At 41.2% G+C, this 21744-nt stretch overlaps 1 protein-coding gene across 1 annotated transcript; it reads right to left on the bottom strand.

The window, feature by feature from the left end:
* Positions 1–355: 355 nt before the first annotated feature.
* On the bottom strand, positions 356–21282 carry cwf19l2 (CWF19 like cell cycle control factor 2). The gene is made up of 20 exons (XM_056441719.1): positions 21181–21282; positions 19132–19242; positions 18801–18914; positions 18472–18585; positions 17609–17728; positions 17217–17310; positions 15654–15772; positions 13761–14037; positions 13056–13313; positions 12763–12970; positions 11853–11964; positions 11070–11171; positions 9953–10081; positions 9041–9178; positions 4345–4557; positions 3296–3412; positions 3038–3193; positions 2391–2471; positions 2191–2292; positions 356–615 (listed from the first exon to the last, which is right to left on the bottom strand). Exons 1-20 carry the CDS (start codon positions 21271–21273, stop codon positions 469–471), a joined length of 2805 nt encoding a protein of 934 aa, XP_056297694.1. The 5' UTR covers positions 21274–21282; the 3' UTR covers positions 356–468.
* Between the last annotated feature and the right edge of the window lie 462 nt (positions 21283–21744).

Below are 21744 nucleotides of genomic sequence, written 5' to 3'. Positions count from 1 at the left end.
ACCCAGATTGTGTTTGTGAAGGTTAAGTGAGGTCACGGAACCGACGAGCCAATCACAGACCGGGCCTCGGAAAAGAAGGTAAAGTGGTTGAATAAAGGAGCGTGAGGAGTGAGAGAGAGTGAGAGTGAGACGTGACGCACCTGGACATGCTGCATCAGGTGAGATGTTGCATCATATGTCACATTCTTACATGTTTGTTTGTTCAAAACAACAACAACAACAACACCCCCACGTCTTATTTGATCCAGAAATACCTTAAAAAAGACACCCGTGTTTATGTCTTACGGCCTTTTAAGGAACACCTGAAGGTGTGTGTGATGTTATGCAACAATATAAATAACAACAAACACATGAATCAAGGTTGTTTTATTCTTTCTTTTTATTGGATTAAAAGCGCCTAGAGTAGGGATAAAAAAATAAAACCCATAGGCAGGTGCGACAGTGAACGCCCCACGGTGCGTTCGAGGGCTAGCCGTCCTCGGGGGCCTTGGTGCAGTCGTAGGGTTTCCACCACTGAGCGAACTGGAGGACTTTCTTCCTCTGGTCGTCAAAGTTCTCTCTGATCATCTTCCTCCAACGCCGCGGCTCCAAGTCCAACATGCCGCCGACCACTTCCTGTGGGGGGAGGGGGGGGGGGTGAAATATTTCGTTTCTTGTGTGTTTGTTTTTGTAACAGTTTTTTCTAAACTATGTTTATTGTGTTTTTTTATTGTATTTTTATTTATTAAAAAATATATTTTCTATTTGTAACTATGTTTTTTGTGTGTGACTTTTTTTGTAACTATGTTTTTTTTGTAACTATGTGTTTCTTGTGTTTTTTGTTTGCAACTATAGAGCGTATTCACTCACGTGACCACAACAAACTCTGGCGGCCATGTTGGGGTCCCACCACGGCATTGTTTTGCTTGTTTGTATGCCGCTCTTCCCTTAGAAATGACCATTATTTCCTGAAGGAGTCACCATTTCAGTTCAAAGCGGTGTGCCTTGTGATTATGGTACTGTGCCTCATTGTTGGATGTGGGACTAATGATTCAGAATATGGGTTTATCAGCTCAACAAGAGGCTATTACTTCAACTTGTCATGCATCTACTTCGGCTTCACTCGGCGTCTGAGCGTTAGGACTGTTCTCATGTGTTTCTGTTGATACATCGGGTTGTGGGCACGTTTCCATTGATACACTCTCGTCAATAATCTCTTTTTGCTTTTTTCGCCGAGCGAAAATCAATGTCTTTCACTTGTGCAAAAGGAACTGTGGATGGAAACTTGGGAGGAAGCCATGAACATGGCAACTCCGTCGGGCGATGTCTGCCTTTACTCTGTGATTCATGTCAAGGTAAAATAAAACACTGGCTCCATGGGAACAGCATCAGCACGGCCACCAAACAGTCACTGCTGGTCCTGAAGGAGCTGGAAGCGGCTTCATCCAGACACTCGTCCTGGAGGCGGAGCTGTGCGACTACGGATCATATATGAACCCAGACACGGGGCGCTCGATGTTCCCACATTTGTGGTATTTCCACATCAAGTATAACGCAGAAATAGTTGTTAATGTCCCATGGTCGAGAGCGGAAATGAAAACTGTTTTACAGGAATGTGACCGGGCTATGTGCTGGGAACTAGCGAATTAACCACAAAGTGTTGAGCGAGTAAAAAATCAGGTAAAAAAGCGTTGCAAATATTCAATTCCAACCGCTGAAATCTTTCTTTGGTAATGCAGAAGGACATGAGGTTGCTGGGCTCTCGCATAATCAAACAGCGGACACGATAGCCAGGTCAACTTCTTCTGACATTTAATAAGTGGGACCCCAAGATGGCGCGATTGAGATTCTGACGTCACGTGAATACGCTCTATATATTTTTGTTTGTAACTGTTTTTTTTTTTTATTATTTGTTTTTTGTTCTTTGTTTTTTTAATACACATTTGTAAAAACTTTTTTTGAGTAACTGTTTTTTGTGTGTAACTATGTGTTTCTTGTATTTTTTGTGTGTAACTTTGTGTTTCTTGTGTTTTTTGTTTGTAACTATATTTTATTAATTTATTAAATTTTTTGTAACAGTTCTTTTGTAAAACTTTTTTTGTAAGTTTCTTTTGTAACAGTTTTTTTGGTTTGTGTGTAACTTTGTGTTTCTTGTGTTTTTTTGTGTGTAATCGTAACAGTCTAAATGGACATGTTAAATAATTGTCTGACCTTGCCGAAGTAATGGGGGAACTTCTGTTCGTTTTCAATGACGTGAGCGAAGCCTCCCTGGAGTCCAAAGTCGACGGCAAAATACGGCAAACCTCGAGGAACCTGAGAGACATCAAACAAGAACCGACACTTATTAAAGAAACAACAGACCAGCAACAGACCGAGAGAAGAGACGGAGGGGAGGAGGGAGGAGGGCGTACGGCGTGGCGGATGTCTTTGGACGAGAGGTCGACGACCTTCTTGTTCATCGCCCACTCCTCATCACAATCAAGGATGGCTTTCTGGAAAGAGCACACAAGAAAACGTGTTAACACACAACTTAAAAACACAAAACACCAAAACACACAGCGTAAAACACACAGCACCGCTCAAAAGTTTGGAGTCACGTAGAAATGTCCTAATTTTTCAAAGCAATAAAGATCACATTAAATGAATCATATATCCTCTCTACATATTTAATGTGTAGATGACTATTCTCTGGTGTTTAATGAAGTCTCTACAGAGGTGTGTAGAGGCCCATCTCCATGTTCTAGTGGTACATTGTGTTATCGCCTTAGAAGACTAGCAGAGGGGTAGAAAACACTTGAGAACCCTTTTTATGTGAGCGCAGCTGAAAACAGTTATGCTGCTGAGAGAAGCTATCAAACTGGCCTTCCTTTGAGCCACAAGAAGAACAACATTAATATTTACTATACAAATCATTATTTATAACCTTGTCAATGTCTTGACTTTATTTTATATCCATTTAGTAATTTATTTGATAAATAAAAATGTGAGTTTTCATGGGAAACACCAGGTAGTCTGGGTGAGCCCACACATCGAGCCGTGGTGCCCGTGCGGGCGTCACCTTGAAGTAGATGGGCGCCATGTCTCCGAGCTCCCGGGGCAGCGGGAGGCACTCGAGCGCCATGTGCTGCCTCCGGCGGGGGTTCATGTGCGTCTCCATGAACACGCAGTCCATCTCCTGGGACTCGAACATCTTCACCAACGTGCGCCGGAACAGCTGAGAAATTTAACGTTCAAATAATTAGCGTGAAAAAAAAAATTCGGAAGTTGTCGTTCGAGTCTTTTTTTTATTTTTATGACTGAGCCCCGATTGGCCGACCTGCATTTCTGACCACACGTCCTCGTCCAATCCCGTGGCGGAGCAGTGATGCTGCAGCGGGCAGATCCGGCAGTGGCCCTCCGTCATGGACACGCCCGCAGGGAGGCTCAGGTAGACCTGGACCGCCACGGGAAACACACAGAGATTAACACGCTGAGATTAACACGCTGGGATTAACACGCTGAGATTAACACGCTGGGATTAACACGCTGAGATTAACACGCTGAGATTAACACGCTGGGATTAACACGCTGAGATTAACACGCTGGGATTAAAACACAGAGATTAACATGATGAGATTAACACGCTGGGATTAACACGCTAAAATTAACACGATGGGATTAACACACAGATTAACACGCTGAGATTAACACGCTGAGATTAACACGCTGAGATTAACGCAGCAATTAATAAACAGATTTATTCATTTGGAATTTTTTTAACCGGCTGCAATTCTAATAATTAATCAATTGTTCTGGTTTCATATGTTCTGGTTTCCTTATTCTTCTGTGATTGTGTACTGAATATATTTGGGGGTTTTGGTAAAGAAAAAACTTTTTAGGAACATTATTAACATTTTATAGACCAAACGATCAACAGATTAGACGATAATGTAAATAATCTTAATTTCAGCCATATTTTAAAGTAGAAAATCATCATATGATCAAAGTAGAGAAACATGAAGTGAATTATTTGTATTTCTTGCTTGAAAAAATAAAAAAATGTCACACTGGTAACAATTATAATAATTTATTAATTGTTTCCGATTCGCTCTTTCTGGGTTTAGTCAAAGAAATATAAATATTTATATTTCTAAATATTTCTTCGTGTCCTTATTCTGAGATTGTGTAATGATTATATTTGGGAGGTTTTAGTAAATAAAATAAATATTTCATAGAACAAACAATCAACAGATTATACATAATAATGTAAATAATCTTAATTTCAGGCACATTTGCAAGGAGAAAACTTGCATCTGATCAAATTAGAGAAACATGAAGTGAATTATTTGCGTTTTTGACACATTCCAACATCCCATAATATCCCACCTTGCTCCCTATGGCCACGACGAGGTGCTTGTGGAGCTCCGGGCTGCTGAAGCACTGCCGGCACTTCTCCATGGAGGCGTTGAGCCTCCGGCTCTCGCCGATGGCGCGGCTCCTCATCCTCTCCTCCTCCTTGCCGTCGCCCTCCCGCTGCGCCGCGCTCGACACGAACATGTCGTCCAGCGTGTAGTTGTCTCCGTCCGCCTTGCCCATCATCTGGAGACGGAGAGAAGGGGAAGAAGAGCGGGAGAAGTGGTGAGGAGTGTGATCAGTCTTAGCCAAAAACAACAACAATAGAAGTCACTGAAGCGGTGGTTCTCAAGGTGTGGGCCGCGGGGCAAAAAAATAATGTTAAGAAAACATCCTGTGCTTTTATTTTGAAGTGGTCTTGTTTATTTAATCGTTCACACCAAAACTTTAATAGCGTGACCATCTAACTTTACGATCATCTGGAGAGCCGAGTGGAGGAGAGTGTTATCACAAAAAAATCTAAAATAAATAAATAAATATCCTGTGCTTTTATTTTGAAGTGGTCTTGTTTATTTAATCGTTCACACCAAAACTTTATTAGCGTGACCATCTAACTTTACGATCATCTGGAGAGTCCAGCAGAGTAGAGGACGAGAGTGTTATCAAAAAAAAACAAATAAATAAATAAATATCCTGTGCTTTTATTTTGAAGGGGTTTTCTTTATTTATGGTTCAAATCAAAACTTTACCATAATCTGGACAGCGGAGTAGAGGAGGAGATTGTGATCACAAACCCCCCCCCCCCCCCCCAAAAAAAGATCCTGTGCTTTTATTTTGAAGTTTACTAGCATGACTATTTACCTTTATTATCATCTGAAGAGCCGAGCGGAGTAGAGAAGTGTGATCACAGAAATCTCAAACAAAAACCAAAAAGATCCCGTGCTTTTATTTTGAAGTGGTTTTCTTTATTTAATCTTTCACACCAAAACTTTACTAACGTGATCGTCTAACTTTACCATCACCTGAAATGTTAAGAAAAGATTCCGTGCTTTTATTTTGAAGTGGTTTTCTTTATTTATAAATAAATGTTCAGAAAAGACTCCAAAAAAACATTGTATATTTTATTAAAATTAACTTTTTCTTTTATTTATTAAAATGCAGTTAATTGTGTAAACGGGTAATATTTCTAAATATTTGCTGTTGTTGTGCAGAATTTGGTATTCTAGAGCCGCTGGACTCCAGTATATTTAATTAATTAAGTTATTAAGGTTTTTTTGATTTTTTAGTCTGTCGGTGTGTGTGTGTGTGCGTTCGTGGGTCAGTCAGTTGGTCGAGGCGGGACGTCGGGTATCGACACCCGGCGTTCCTATGTCTGAGTCTTGTCGCTATGGCGACTGGACAACAGGTTGGAACCGTAGTGTATGGGCGAGCGACGGCTGAAGTGTGTGTGTGTGTGCGTGCGTGCCTCGCTGTGTAGGAGTGAGAGTGTGAGAGTGAGACTGAAAATTGGGATTAGTTTAGTGACAGTGTGGGAGGAAACGTGTGTGTGTGAGAGAGAGAGCGAGAGAGAGAGGGGAGACAAGGGAGAGAGAGTGAGAGAGAGAGAGCGTGTGTGTAGGAGTTTGTCTGTGTATGTGTGTGTGTGAGTGAGAGAACAAGAGAGAGAGAGGAGAGAGAGAGCATGTGTGTGTGTGTGTGTGTGTGTGTGTGTGTGCAAAGCTCTGCAGTAAGTGTGCAGCACCTTCAGTTTTACTGCTGATTTATTTTGATGTCTTATGATAAAATTAATAAATTAAGATTCTTGATGCATTAAAACATTGGATAGATTATAGATTAAAGTGATAGATTATAGATTAAAGTGATAGATTATAGATTATGGATTATAGATCGGGGTGTTGACGTCCGTGCAGACAGCTGGTCTGACACCCGCTGACCAATGGCTACTCCTGGTATTTATAGCAGCCCTGCCGCCATGGCAACGGAGGATGTATTTATAGTGTCAGGCTTTGTAGGTGCAGAGCGTGTGTGTGTGTGTGTGTGTGTGTGTGTGTGTGTTTTATACAGCACGCATGTGAAATAAATATACGAGTGAGGGCGAGTGATTGTGATTCTGCCTGCGTGAGAGAGAAAGAGAGAGAGGAGAGAGGGAGGAAAGAGAGAGGGAGGAGAGAGGAGAGAGGGAGGAGAGAGAGGGGGAGGAGAGAGAGAGTCAAAGAAAGGGAAAACATGGACAGAGCCAAAGCATTGTCTTGTACTTTATCACACACACACACACACAGAGAGAAAGGAGAGAGAGGATGGGAGAGAGGAAGGGAGAGAGTATGAGAAAGAGAAAGAGAGAAAGAGAGAAAGGAGAGAGAGAGGAGAGAGCGAGAGAGAAAGGTAGAGAGAGAGTTTGTTATTGTTTTATGTGTATTATGGTCTGTCTACTTGTCCAGTAAGTTAAAAAGCTCCCCAGTGACATGAAGGCTGGTACCCTGGTGGCCATGTGTGAGTACTACATGAAGGCTGGTACCCTGGTGGCCATGTGTGAGTACTACATGAAGGCTGGTACCCTGGTGGCCATGTGTGAGTACTACATGAAGGCTGGTACCCTGGTGGCCATGTGTGAGTACTACATGAAGGCTGGTACCCTGGTGGCCATGTGTGAGTACTACATGAAGGCTGGTACCCTGGTGGCCATGTGTGAGTACTACATGAAGGCTGGTACCCTGGTGGCCATGTGTGAGTACTACATGAAGGCTGGTACCCTGGTGGCCATGTGTGAGTACTACATGAAGGCTGGTACCCTGGTGGCCATGTGTGAGTACTACATGAAGGCTGGTACCCTGGTGGCCATGTGTGAGTACTACATGAAGGCTGGTACCCTGGTGGCCATGTGTGAGTACTACATGAAGGCTGGTACCCTGGTGGCCATGTGTGAGTACTACATGAAGGCTGGTACCCTGGTGGCCATGTGTGAGTACTACATGAAGGCTGGTACCCTGGTGGCCATGTGTGAGTACTACATGAAGGCTGGTACCCTGGTGGCCATGTGTGAGTACTACATGAAGGCTGGTACCCTGGTGGCCATGTGTGAGTACTACATGAAGGCTGGTACCCTGGTGGCCATGTGTGAGTACTACATGAAGGCTGGTACCCTAGTGGCCATGTGTGAGTACTACATGAAGGCTGGTACCCTGGTGGCCATGTGTGAGTACTACATGAAGGCTGGTACCCTGGTGGCCATGTGTGAGTACTACATGAAGGCTGGTACCCTGGTGGCCATGTGTGAGTACTACATGAAGGCTGGTACCCTGGTGGCCATGTGTGAGTACTACATGAAGGCTGGTACCCTGGTGGCCATGTGTGAGTACTACATGAAGGCTGGTACCCTGGTGGCCATGTGTGAGTACTACATGAAGGCTGGTACCCTGGTGGCCATGTGTGAGTACTACATGAAGGCTGGTACCCTGGTGGCCATGTGTGAGTACTACATGAAGGCTGGTACCCTGGTGGCCATGTGTGAGTACTACATGAAGGCTGGTACCCTGGTGGCCATGTGTGAGTACTACATGAAGGCTGGTACCCTGGTGGCCATGTGTGAGTACTACATGAAGGCTGGTACCCTGGTGGCCATGTGTGAGTACTACATGAAGGCTGGTACCCTGGTGGCCATGTGTGAGTACTACATGAGGCTGGTACTACATGTGTGAGTACTACATGAAGGCTGGTACCCTGGTGGCCATGTGTGAGTACTACATGAAGGCTGACCCCTGGTGGCCATGTGTGAGTACTACATGAAGGCTGGTACCCTGGTGGCCATGTGTGAGTACTACATGAAGGCTGGTACCCTGTGGCCATGTGTGAGTACTACATGAAGGCTGGTACCCTGGTGGCCATGTGTGAGTACTACATGAAGGCTGGTACCCTGGTGGCCATGTGTGAGTACTACATGAAGGCTGGTACCCTGTGGCCATGTGTGAGTACTACATGAAGGCTGGTACCCTGGTGGCCATGTGTGAGTACTACATGAAGGCTGGTACCCTGGTGGCCATGTGTGAGTACTACATGAAGGCTGGTACCCTGGTGGCCATGTGTGAGTACTACATGAAGGCTGGTACCCTGGTGGCCATGTGTGAGTACTACATGAAGGCTGGTACCCTGGTGGCCATGTGTGCGTACTACATGAAGGCTGGTACCCTGGTGGCCATGTGTGAGTACTACATGAAGGCTGGTACCCTGGTGGCCATGTGTGAGTACTACATGAAGGCTGGTACCCTGGTGGCCATGTGTGAGTACTACATGAAGGCTGGTACCCTGGTGGCCATGTGAGTACTACATGAAGGCTGGTACCCTGGTGGCCATGTGTGAGTACTACATGAAGGCTGGTACCCTGGTGGCCATGTGTGAGTACTACATGAAGGCTGGTACCCTGGTGGCCATGTGTGAGTACTACATGAAGGCTGGTACCCTGGTGGCCATGTGTGAGTACTACATGAAGGCTGGTACCCTGGTGGCCATGTGTGAGTACTACATGAAGGCTGGTACCCTGGTGGCCATGTGTGAGTACTACATGAAGGCTGGTACCCTGGTGGCCATGTGTGAGTACTACATGAAGGCTGGTACCCTGGTGGCCATGTGTGAGTACTACATGAAGGCTGGTACCCTGGTGGCCACGTGTGAGTACGACATGAAGGCTGGTACCCTGGTGGCCATGTGTGAGTACTACATGACCCCGTGCTCGTACCTTGGAGGCCATGCGTGAGTAGAGGGCGTTCTGGTCCTGGGCCGAGCTCATCTTCTCCCTCCTCACCATCTCCTTCAGGTCCACGCCGTCATCGTCCTGGAAGTAACGCACGCGCTCGCCGTCCACGTGGGTCTCAATCTGACGAGAGGAGGAGAGGCCGTCTTAAAAACCACATACACAAATAATAAGAGTGAAAAGTGACGATGGAGAAGAAGAGGACGAGATGGCGGGATGAGCTCAAGCCAGATGGACGGGATCTCTGTCTTTGTGGCTTTCTGATGCGGTTCAAGATTTATGAGTTATAGACTTTACTTATTTATTTGTTGGTTGTATTTGCAAACAATCCAGTCATTGGTTTCTATTTTTTAAAATTACTTTTCTATTTTATTTTCACTCGTCATCCCTCTATTTATTTATTTCTTTTCAACAAAAAAAATGTTTGTTTTATTTTTAACTCATTTAGTTTATTTTTTTACTTTTCTATTTTATTTTCACTCGTCATCCCATTATTTATTTATTTTATTTTTAAGAATTATTGATTGGTTTTATTTTTAAACCATCCACCCATTGGTTTCTATTTTTCTATGTTATCTTCACTCTTCATCCCTTTATTTATTTATTTGTTTGATTTATCAACCACTTTTGCACATGGGTTTCTATTTTTAATTCCTACTTTTCTATTTTATTTTCAATCGTCATCCCTTTATTTATTTATCTATTTTTACGATTTATTTTATTTGTTTTATTTTCAAACCATCCCCTCATTGGTTTCTATTTATTATCATTTTTACTTTTCTATTTTATTTTCACTCGTCATTCCTTTATTTATTTTCAAGATTTATTTATTTGTTTTATTTTTCAACCCATCCCCTTATTTTTTTCTATTTTTCTACTTTTGAATTTCCTCTTTACCGCTTTCTTCTTGCGTCGTCCTCCGTGGGGTTCTCGGGGTCCCGAGGGCTCGTTAACCGGCCAGGCGCGACCCGATTGGTCGGTTCTGAACAGCAGCACCTCCCGGTCTTCACTGCTGTGACCCGCGACCTAGAAAACAAAAACAAAAACACAGCCAGGTCATTTTTTATTTTAAATTAGTTTCTTTATATTATAGCAATGAGAAAATAAAATAAAAACACACACACACTTTAAATTTAAAAAATGATGTCGTCAACTTTTTGTCATTTAAAGATTCCTCCGGTGGAGGAGAAGGATGATGTCACTGCTGAGGACCGGATGCATCGATGTGTTGGATTTATTTACATGTAGACACATTTTGATGAACACGAGGAGGTTAAATGTTCTTGTGTACTTTAGGGAAGGTTGAGGAGTTAGAGAGCTTTTTAAATGTGGGGCGTGTTTCTGGGGAGAATTCTCCGGTAAAGTTCTGCTTGTTAAAGTCCGACCCGACGGGCGGAGACAGGAACAAGAACCTGTGAACCTGACGGTCCGGAACCGAAAGGATGGAATAGAATATTCTGACGGCTCCATGGAGAGGAGAGAACATGAGGAGAACCACAGAGCGACGGGGAGGATCTCTACAGAACCCTCTCCACCTCAGAGGATCTCTACAGAACCTTCCACCTCAGAGGATCTCTTCAGAACCCTCCACCTCAGAGGATCTCTTCAGAACCCTCCAGGAGAGCAACAGAGGAGGATCCCTCTCCAGGATGGACAGAACATAGAAGAGAACCCTCTCCGCCTCGGAGGCTGAAGACTCTCAGACCACGAGGGCACTAAACATAATTATCATCATTTTCTTATAAACGTTTCTGAAGGATTTCACCAGGAAGCCTCAGAGGGGAGAGAGGGAGAGAGAGAGAGAGTGTGTGTATGTGTGAGAGAGTGTGTGTGTGTGTGTGTGTGTTAGAGAGAGAGAGTGTCAGTGAGTGTGTGAGAGAGAGAGAGAGAGAGCGTATCAGTGAGTGTGTGAGCGAGAGAGAGAGAGAGAGTATCAGTGAGAGAGTGTGTGTGTGAGAGTGCGAGAGAGTGAGAGAGTGTGTGTGTGTGTATGTATAAATATATATTTACAGACCTGCTTTAATTTGGCCGTTTCTTGGAGCTTCTTCCGGGCGGCGTGGTTCTCTTTGGCTTTGTGAGCTGCATCCAGCTGAGACTGCAACCTCTCGAACGCGGCCTGACACACACACACACACACACACGACAGATAACTTTATGTACACAAGTGTTAAAAGGCATTTAACACAAAGATAAACGCACAAAGTGCTTTTGGAATATCGGTTTGATTGCTTTGTCGTGTTGGGAGATGATGGATGATCACTTAGTAATAAAGGTGTGTGTGTGTGTGTGTTGTAACACTCTATAAGAGGTCCCAGTAGCTCAGTGCACGGCTCAGTGAACGCTGTAAATCAATGGAGCCCCGATGGAAAGAAAAGAGTCAAAGCACATGTGATGAGAGTAAATCATATATATATATATAATTTTATTTTGTATTTATTATTGTTAATATATATATACACATTTATGAATTAATGTATGTATATATATATATATTAATTATTATAATATATATATATATATACATATATTATATATATAAATACAAATATATTATATATATAATATTTATATAATATATAAATAATATATTTGAATTTGTAATAGATAATACATATATATAATATATATATATAATACATATATAATATATATAATTTAATATATTATATAAATATTATATATACAGACAATACAGTAACATATGATCAAGGGAGTGTTGCATTCTGGGTTGTTTTGTAACCTTAATGTTGTCATTTAAAGTGATAACGCGCCGTTGGGAGTCAGTCGGTCCGCTCACCGTGTTGCCCATGATCTCCGCCTTCACCAGCTTGGCTCCCAGTTTATTCATCTCCTCCTCAGACATCAGTGGAAGCTCCTCCTCTTCCTCACCGTCACTCTCACTCTCACTCCTGGGAAAACACCCAAAAAAGGAGAAAAGGACATTAATATGCAATAGATCAATGTCCGTGCTAATTCACAACCTTAAATTAACAGTTTTATTTCAGTTCCTCATTTGATGAGGCTGAAAGACTTCAACTCCCATAATGCACCAGCAGCAGGCCAGTGCGAGGCTATTACACATTTCATAGCCTGGGACGCGTGCGAGGCTATTACACTGCTCAAAGCTTGTTATTATAATTTACTTTAAATGTATAAATTGTAAATTTTGATTAATTAAGAAACTTTTTCATAGACCCCCTCAAATTTTTTTATATATTCAATAATTAATATAATATTATAGTTTGGTGAAAAAGAACCTGATCGATGAATGTTTATCGGTTTAAAAATGTAAAGATTATCCATAAAATATAAAAATATTATTTTGTATTTATATATATATATAAATATTTAAAAAATTATATATATAATTAAAAATATGTAATATATTTATTTTTAAGTTTTAGAAATATCTCTAAAACTTAAATATAAAAATATATATATATTTTGAAACAATTTTTTTTTATAGATGTATAGATATATACACATATTTTTTGGTAATTTAAAACTAAAAAGAGAAACGAAATTAAACGACGTAAACTAATGAATCTAAAAGCTTTTCCCTCACTTTGAGAACCACTGCACTAGAGAACGTGTGATGATGATGATGATGATGATGCATTAATAAAGTCTTTTACCGAGGTATTCAAAGAATGTGTGTGTGTATTTATCGGCTAAGCTGCTGCTGCCTTTAATGAAAAGGTTCCCACCTCGAGGTCGTCTTGGCGGGTTTATCCCCGTGCGGACGCTCTGGGGGCGGAGACACAGCATCGCTCTCTTTCTCCTGCCGGGGCTTCTCAAAGTCGGCGTCAGACTCCCGAGCCGGATCGCCGCTCTTCTTCTTCGGACCGGAGTCTTCATCGTCAGAGCCGGGTTTCAGGAATCTCGGAGGAGGACGACGAAGACGAGGCTGAGGAGCTGCAACGGAGAGAGAAGAGTCGACGTCGAGGCTTCGGACAGGATGGAGAGAATATTATTACAAATAAAAGAGGAGTCAACCCACCTTCACCGAGGTCATCGTCCTCCGAGGGTTTGAGGAAACGGCTTTTCAGAGACCCGAGAGACGGAGGACGCTGACTCCGCCCGAATGATGACGCAGCGCTTTCTCTTTCTCCGTCTCTTCCTCCATCCCTCTGCATTTCTTCTCCATCATCCCTCTCCCCGTCTTCTCCTCGATCCCTCTCCCTATCTCTTCCTCCACCCCTCTCCCTATCTCTTCCTCCATCCCTGTCCATGTCTTCTCCTCCATCCCTCTCTCTTCCTCCACCCCTCTCCATCCTTCTTCCTCCACTCCTCTCCCTGTCTCCTCCATCCCTCTCCCTGTCTCTTCCTCCACTCCTCTCCCTTTCTCCTCCATCCCTCTCCATCCTTCTTCCTCCACTCCTCTCCCTGTCTCCTCCATCCCTCTCCATCCTTCTTCCTCCATCCCTCTCCATGTCTCTTCCTCCACTCCTCTCCCTGTCTCCTCCATCCCTCTCCATCCTTCTTCCTCCATCCCTCTCCATGTCTCTTCCTCCACTCCTCTCCCTTTCTCCTCCATCCCTCTCCATCCTTCTTCCTCCACTCCTCTCCCTGTCTCCTCCATCCCTCTCCATCCTTCTTCCTCCATCCCTCTCCATGTCTCTTCCTCCACTCCTCTCCCTGTCTTCTCCATCCCTCTCCCTTCCTCCACCCCTCTCCACCCCTCTCCCTCCATCCCAGTCTTGACCTCTCTCTTGCTCTCCACCTCTCCGTCCTCCCCTCTCCTCCCCTCTCCCGGCGTGGCATCTCTCTCCGTCTGCGGGCGACCACGAATCTCTCCCCCTTTCATTTCTCCCCCGGCGATCTCTCTCTGCCCCATCTCCATCCCTTCCCCTCCACCTCTCCCTGGCCTCGCTCTCGCCTCTCCTCCACCCGCCTCTTCCTCTCCCTCCTCCTCCTCCTCGGCTGTGACCGTACACGGCGGTCTCGGCATCGGCGAGTCGTTGCTGGAACTCTTCCAGCGACTGTAAGAAAGGAGGAAAAACATGTTGAACTTCCATGACTGTACACGGAGCAGAGAGCATGTGTGTGTGTGTGTGTGTGTGTGTCCTTGAGGTCTGAGTGCATTAACCGCATTTGTATGCATCCAAAACATCAGCATCTATTCAGGAGCATTTTTTTCGAGTCCTTGCACGTGTCTGATAAATTGTGCATTTGTGTGTACATATATATACAGGACTGTCTCAGAAAATTAGAATATTGTGATGAAGTTCTTTATTTTCTGCAATGCAATTAAAAAAACAAAAATGTCATGCATTCTGGATTCATTACAAATCAACTGAAATATTGCAAGCCTTTTATTCTTTTAATATTGCTGATTATGGCTTACAGCTTAAGAAAACTCAAATATCCTATCTCTAAATATTAGAATATCATGAAAAAGTATACTAGTAGGGTATTAAACAAATCACTTGAATTGTCTAATTAACTCGAAACACCTGCAAGGGTTTCCTGAGCCTTGACAAACACTCAGCTGTTATAAATCTTTTTTTTTACTTGGTCTGAGGAAATATTAAAATTTTATGAGATAGGATTTTAGTTTTCTTAAGCTGTAAGCCATAATCAGCAATATTAAAAGAATAAAAGGCTTGCAATATTTCAGTTGATTTGTAATGAATCCAGAATGCATGACATTTTTGTTTTTTTAATTGCATTACAGAAAATAAAGAACTTCATCACAATATTCTAATTTTCTGAGACAGTCCTGTATATATACACACACACAAATGCACAATTTATATATATTATATATATAAATATACAAATATATATATATGTACACAAATGCACAATTTATGTATATACAAATATATATATATAAACAAATGCACAATTTATATATATATATATACATACACAAATGCACAATTTATATATATAATATATACAAAAATGTACAATGTATCTCTCTCAATACATACACACATATACAGGACTGTCTCAGAAAATTAGAATATTGTGATAAAGTTCTTTATTTTCTGTAATGCAATAAAAAAAACAAAAATGTCATGCATTCTGGATTCATTACAAATCAACTGAAATATTGCAAGCCTTTTATTCTTTTAATATTGCTGATTATGGCTTACAGCTTAAGAAAACTCTAAAATCCTATCTCATAAAATTTTAATATTTCCTCAGACCAAGTAAAAAAAAAGATTTATAACAGCTGAGTGTTTGTCAAGGCTCAGGAAACCCTTGCAGGTGTTTCGAGTTAATTAGACAATTCAAGTGATTTGTTTAATACCCTACTAGTATACTTTTTCATGATATTCTAATATTTAGAGATAGGATATTTGAGTTTTCTTAAGCTGTAAGCCATGATCAGCAATAAATCAGAATAAAAGGCTTGCAATATTTCAGTTGATTTGTAATGAATCCAGAATGCATGACATTTTTGTTTTTTTAATTGCATTACAGAAAATAAAGAACTTCATCACAATATTCTAATTTTCTGAGACAGTCCTGTATATATATATATATATAAATATATATTTAAATATATACATATATATAAAAAAATATTAAAAAAGTATATATATATATATATAAATAAATAAATATATTCGCGCTGAGTTCTCACTCCGTATCTCTCGGCCACCACGTCGTCGAGGCTGCGCTGCTGCCGCTCCGCCTGCTCCTTCATCCTCTGGAAGCTCTTCCTCAGCCAGGAGAGACCGGCGTCGTTCACCACCGCACCGGCTGGGACCACGGGGAGGAGAGAGAGTAAACACAACTCGTTTACCGGAGTGAGATATCCTCCACATTGTCATTTGTCTCTCAACCTGTGTTAATAAAGTTATACAAAGTCATCAACAGTCAGTCTCAAATCCCCAATCCCTTATTCAGACTTTGTTTTTTTACTGATTAAATTATGTTAAAGCCGCTCTACGAGTATAAAATTGAATTCTTCTTTCTCTCCTGAAGGGTTCTTCCTTTTTTTTCCCGCGAGAAGTTTTTATTTCTTATATTTTTTGATATCCGATGAGAGGTCAAAGGTCAAGGATGTCGTATGTGTACAGACTGTAAAGCCCTCTGAAGGGAGTTTGGAATTTGTAATATTGGGCTGTACAAAATAAACTGAATAGAATTTCCTCAACAAACCAAAACACTCCCGTGGAGTCGCGTCTCTCACCAGATTAAAGTTGAGGGAAGCATCGACCTCCAAATGAGACCCTGATGACCTTCAATTCTAGTAGAACCGTAACAAAACATAATTACTAAAATCTTTTTTGATGCCCACAGGTTGTGTGTGCATAACCTTTTTAATTTAAAGATGGACGTTACAACACGGAGATAAACTGTCGACTACAAACTGGAAAAAATGTTGGCATATTGGGAAAAATGTGTGTCATAAGTTACGTAATGCCTCATAGAGCTGATTTTATTTTCATGAATCAATTAATGTACAATAGAGAATAAATCACTATTTATACATTGTTTTATTTGTGTCTCTTTTTATTGTTTATCCTATGTTTTACACTATGAATATAAATAATAATAATAATAATAATAATAATAATGGGAAAAATAGATGAGATACGCAACACCTCTGATTTTATTTTCATAAGTACAATAGAGAATTTAAAAAACCCTAGTGACACATTGTTTTCTTTTTCTTTCATTCGGTCTCTTTTTTATTGTTTATTCTATGTTTTACACTTCTTGCTTTTTAAAATATGTATAACTAAAATAAGCGTCGTCTAAAAATCTGCACATGCAATATGTCAGAAAGACGTCTGTAAATAAATAATTGATGCCTACTTTAAATGAAAACAATAATGACTTCTTTTTTTTTATAACCGCTGTGTAAACTGAAGAAAATTGACAATATCTTAATATATTTATCAGAAAAGTACATGTTTAAGCTTCTTTCTTTCCAGTGAGTGGACATATTCATAATCATACACTGGTCAAGTGCATCATTTACTTAAGCACCTTGCGAGTAGGTCTGAAGAGAGAGGAGGGTGGGGGGTGGGGGGGGGGACAGGAAATGAGAGAAAAGGAGGGATGAGGAGTAAAGAGCGTGAAGTGCTGTCAGCAGCCATCGGAGTGTGTGAGCAGTTTGTGATTGAAGGATTTGAGTTTCTTTCGCGTTTAAATGGCGTCTGACGCTTCACGAGAGACGCCCGATCTCTGTAATTACCTTTCTTGCCTGCAGTACCGGCCGTCTCCTCCGGGGGCAGACCGCTGCTGCCGTCTTTCCAGTACGGGTTGAGCTCCAATTTGTGCCAATCAGACTGAAGAGAGGGAACCACACACACACACACATCAAAAAGCACAGCAGGGGGCCTGCAGTAAGTATAGGAATAAACACACACACACACTCATGTCGTCTAGGGGTGGCACCTTGTGTTACCGTGGTAACCACACAGTTGGTAAAACTGCCAGTGTTTTCATAGTTCATGCTTCCCATGCTCACACAAACATGACATCCAGGTATCAGAGAAACCCTGAGGAACAAGGGCCAGAGGAGCACTGGAGTGGACTGGACCAACTGGAAAGAATAAGGAGGGGGGGACAGGGACACACACACACCTGTTCAATGGCCTGGGTCTTGGCTTTCTCCTCCTCTTTCAGGCGCTCTTTCTCGGCCCTCTTCTCCGCTGTGGACGTGGTGCTCATCGCCAGGAAGTCAAAGGTCATCCATTCGTCTCTCTAAGGGGGGGAGGGAGGGAGGGAGGGGGGCAAAGACATATAGATATACTGGGTGGTGTCATGAGTTAGTAGCAGGGTTCATACACATGTTGACCAATGGGGTTCCAGGACTTTAAACCAAATTTCCATAACCAAACATTTTGTGAAATCTCGGTGTGTAAACACGAAAAAGTGAGAAAACGTCGGATTCAAACTAACAAAGAGAATTCCAAACCTTAAACGACTCAAATGAATGAGACAATAGTTTAGACTAAAAGAATAAACATGTGTGTCTTTTCAGTGAAGGTGCGTTCACTTGCAGCGCGGAAAATGTGCGAGTATCAAAGAGCGTACGCCGGATTATATTTAGAGCGTCTTTCTTTTTAAAAACATTTTAATTATTTAAAACTCAGCGTGAATGAACAAATGAAGATAACAACATTTACATGACTTTTCCAAAACTTTGGGGATTTCATTTTTTTTTTTGAAGGACTTTTTCAGGCCTGGAAATAAAAAGAAATTACATTTTGAAAAAAACGTTTCCAGGTTTTCCATGACCGTACGAACCCTGGTAGTATGTTTGGTACTAAATTAGATAAAAACCTCTTTATACATCTTTATATGGTATCATCTCGAGACACGTGGGTTCCATTTAGTTTCTTTGTCTGTCTCCATTGTGGAGAAGGGACACTTTGGGCCCTTTGGGACGGAGCTGTGTGAGACACGAGACAACATGAGGTCTTGAGGCCAGGTGAGGAGGTTACCTCCGCATTGGGAGCGGGCTTGAGGTTGATCGCCGAAGGTTTGGACTCATCCGGAACCTGCCAGGCTTTGGCCACTTTGGTTTTGGCCTCGACCCACTCATCATCCCCCGAGTCCTGACACACAGAGAAGGACAACAGTGCAGTATTAATATATGTATATATATATATATATATAATAAATATATTTAAATATGTATATATAAATATATCTTTAAAAATGTATTTAAATATGTATATATATATCAAAAAATATATATAAATAAATAAATATATTTATATATATATATTTATATAAATATATATATACCTTAAAAACCTTAATAACCCACCTGTGAGCTGTCATCAGAGCCGTCTTCTGCCGTGGTCTTCTTCTCCTTTTTGGCCTTCTTCTTTTTCTTCTTAGATTTCTTCTCTTTCTTCTTCTTGCTGATCACAGAGCCTTCCTGTAGGTGCAATGAAATGTGTTTTTCTTGTTTATTATGATGCAATAGAGTCATAGAGTTAGAGGATGGCCTATTAGACCCATTATAACTGCTTTCATATACATAATAAGGGAAGTGAAAGTGTTGATAATTACTCAATACTAAGGTTTTGAGGTACGATAGAGCCTCAGATTATGTATTTGTTTGCGATACAGTGAATGAGCTCGTGGCCTCTCACTTCCTCGATGTCCTGCAGCCTCTGGTTGACCTCGGGGAGCATCCAGGTATCTTCTCCTCTCTGCCTCTTCAGCTCCTTCTTCCTCTCTTCCTTCTCATACTGCTGCTTGGCCTGACAGACACAAAGGAGGAAGGGAAAAAAGCCATGATTTTAAAAGGAAAATAAGCACAAAAGTTGAAAAGCATTTGTCAAAAAGTTGAAATTATTAAAACTAGTGGTGGATAAAGTCCACAAATGGAGACATATGGACGACACGGCTATGCTTGTTGCGTAGTTCGTCCTTTTTTCTGGTTTTCTGGTGAAGATGAGGTCTATGGAGACACCTGGGAGCGGCTTTACATCCTTCTGGATCCAACTTTATCTCGCATTCACTCCCGGCCAAAAGTTTTAGAACACCTCAATTCCTCTCAAGGAAATCCATTCACTTATAAGGGATATTATGGTCTGTCTTCCTTTGTTTTGTGCCCTTTTCTTGCCATTATAAGAGAAATATACTACTTCCTGCAGTACCAACATTGTCCACATAAAGCTTCAGGGTGTAGTGACAGTCTATGGAGGACTTAAAATGACTTAAGTATAAATAAATAAATGCATGAATAAATAAATAAATGCTTAAATAGATGTATAAATAAATAAATAAATACAAGACTTAAAATGACTTAAGTATAAATAAATAAATGCATGAATAAATACAGGAATAAATAAATGCTTGAATAAATGTATAAATAAATAAATACAAGAATAAATGTAGAAATAAATAAATAAATACAGAAATTAATAAATATAAGTTATAACTCTACAGGACATCATTAAATAAATGTATTTCTACATTTCTGTATTTCTTCATTTATTTATGTCTCTATTTATGTGTCCACACGTATTTCTTCATTTATTTATGCGTGACATTTACGTGTCCGTATATTCAAATTTGAATATACGGACACGTAAATGTTTCTGTATTTATTTATACATTTATTATTGTAATAATTTATTTATTTAAGCATTTATTTATTTATTCCTATATTTATTCCTGCATTTATTTATTTATACTTAAGTCATTTGAAGTCCTCCATAACAGTCTGCTCCCTCACTGCTTTATACACACTGCAATCAGCTAAAGTTGAGACGCCTGGAGGAAGTGTTGGCATCAACTCTCACGGCTTCATTTACTTCCAGAACACGTCGTTAACCATCACTTGTTCCATGAAAACTGTCTTTTTATATAACTCTGAAATGTGCATTATTTTTCAGTTTTTGGTCACCTAAACTTTATTTTGTTTAACCTCTGGCAGTTTGCCGCTGACCTTTGTTCCATTTCAGGTTATTCACTTCTTACATTTCAATGAAAACTGGGACAAATGGGGTGTGATCTAAAACTTATGACCATGAGTGTATGTTCTATTTTTGTCGTATGGATTATTTTGGATCTGGAAGCATCCGACGACTTTTAAAAAGCTGCACACATCACATCTTTGGCTGCAATGACAACGACTCGTTCTCAAGTGATTATTGATCCACGTCTCCTCTTCGACCCGGCCGGGTCGAGCCCAGATGATCGAGCCCAGATAACGAGATTACAGCCTTTAGTGCATCTTCCACAGCATCGCCTGCTCTTGTATCACGCAAACACAGCTAACGTACAATTAAATACCCGTGTGGACGTGTGATTACACATGTACACACAAGCTATATACAAACACACAGCCATAGGGTCTCCTATCTGGACCAGCAGTGTTTGCTCTGAGGCGGTAATTTCCTGTCCAGACTCGGGGATTGTGGGGTTAATGCGAAGGCACACAGGGACTGATAGCTTTCCGGGAGTTGGAGAGAGACACTGGATGACAATTTATATTGATGATTACGGAAAATTCCACGAAAAAGGATGGAGTTGAGCCGCTGAGCTCGTTCGTACCGAACGATAACTTGGACGTTAGCCTCGTTAGCTCGTTATCAGGAATAACAGCTCCAGATGAATAAATAAATAACATACACTGATGGGGTTCACCTCGTATAACAGTGGGGTGGTTCGCTACAGTGTTCAGTTCTTACTTTTTCCACCGCCTCTTCGCGTGCCTGTCGTTTTATGTCCTTTCTTTCCTCGATGTAGCTCGAGCTCTCAAAACTGACTCCCGGCGCCGCCATGACACTATCGTAAATGGTGTCGTAAAATGTTTGCAGCGCAAAAACGTGTAACACCGTAAACAAATCTTATCGTATTCATTGTAGGAAGGGAGAACATAGTACGCCCTCTTTGTGGTTGGTTTATACATCAGTTAAAATGGCTTTTCTCCTCACTTACAAAAAAGGTGTAAAATAGCCTGTAATTTATAATTATAATGTATTTAGGATTTTCGATAATTCTATAACAATGCAGTCTATTGTCTATACCAGTGTAACCGGCTGCAGTCACACGTGTACCATACACTCAATAGATGGTTGTTGTCCTCTTTCCATTCATAAAGAACATTTGAATATTATTAGATGCAAACCTGCTGGAAACAATATAATACATCATGGTTTTGCTCAGTATGCGTGTGAACCAGCCTCTAAATATGCCAGCTAAAATATTTAGAACATTATAATATGGCTATTAATATGTCAACATAACATCTG

The sequence above is a fragment of the Pseudoliparis swirei genome, chromosome 20 (assembly GCF_029220125.1).
Source record: "Pseudoliparis swirei isolate HS2019 ecotype Mariana Trench chromosome 20, NWPU_hadal_v1, whole genome shotgun sequence".
NCBI lineage: Eukaryota > Metazoa > Chordata > Actinopteri > Perciformes > Liparidae > Pseudoliparis > Pseudoliparis swirei.
This window is presented reverse-complemented; position numbering and strand designations above follow the sequence as displayed.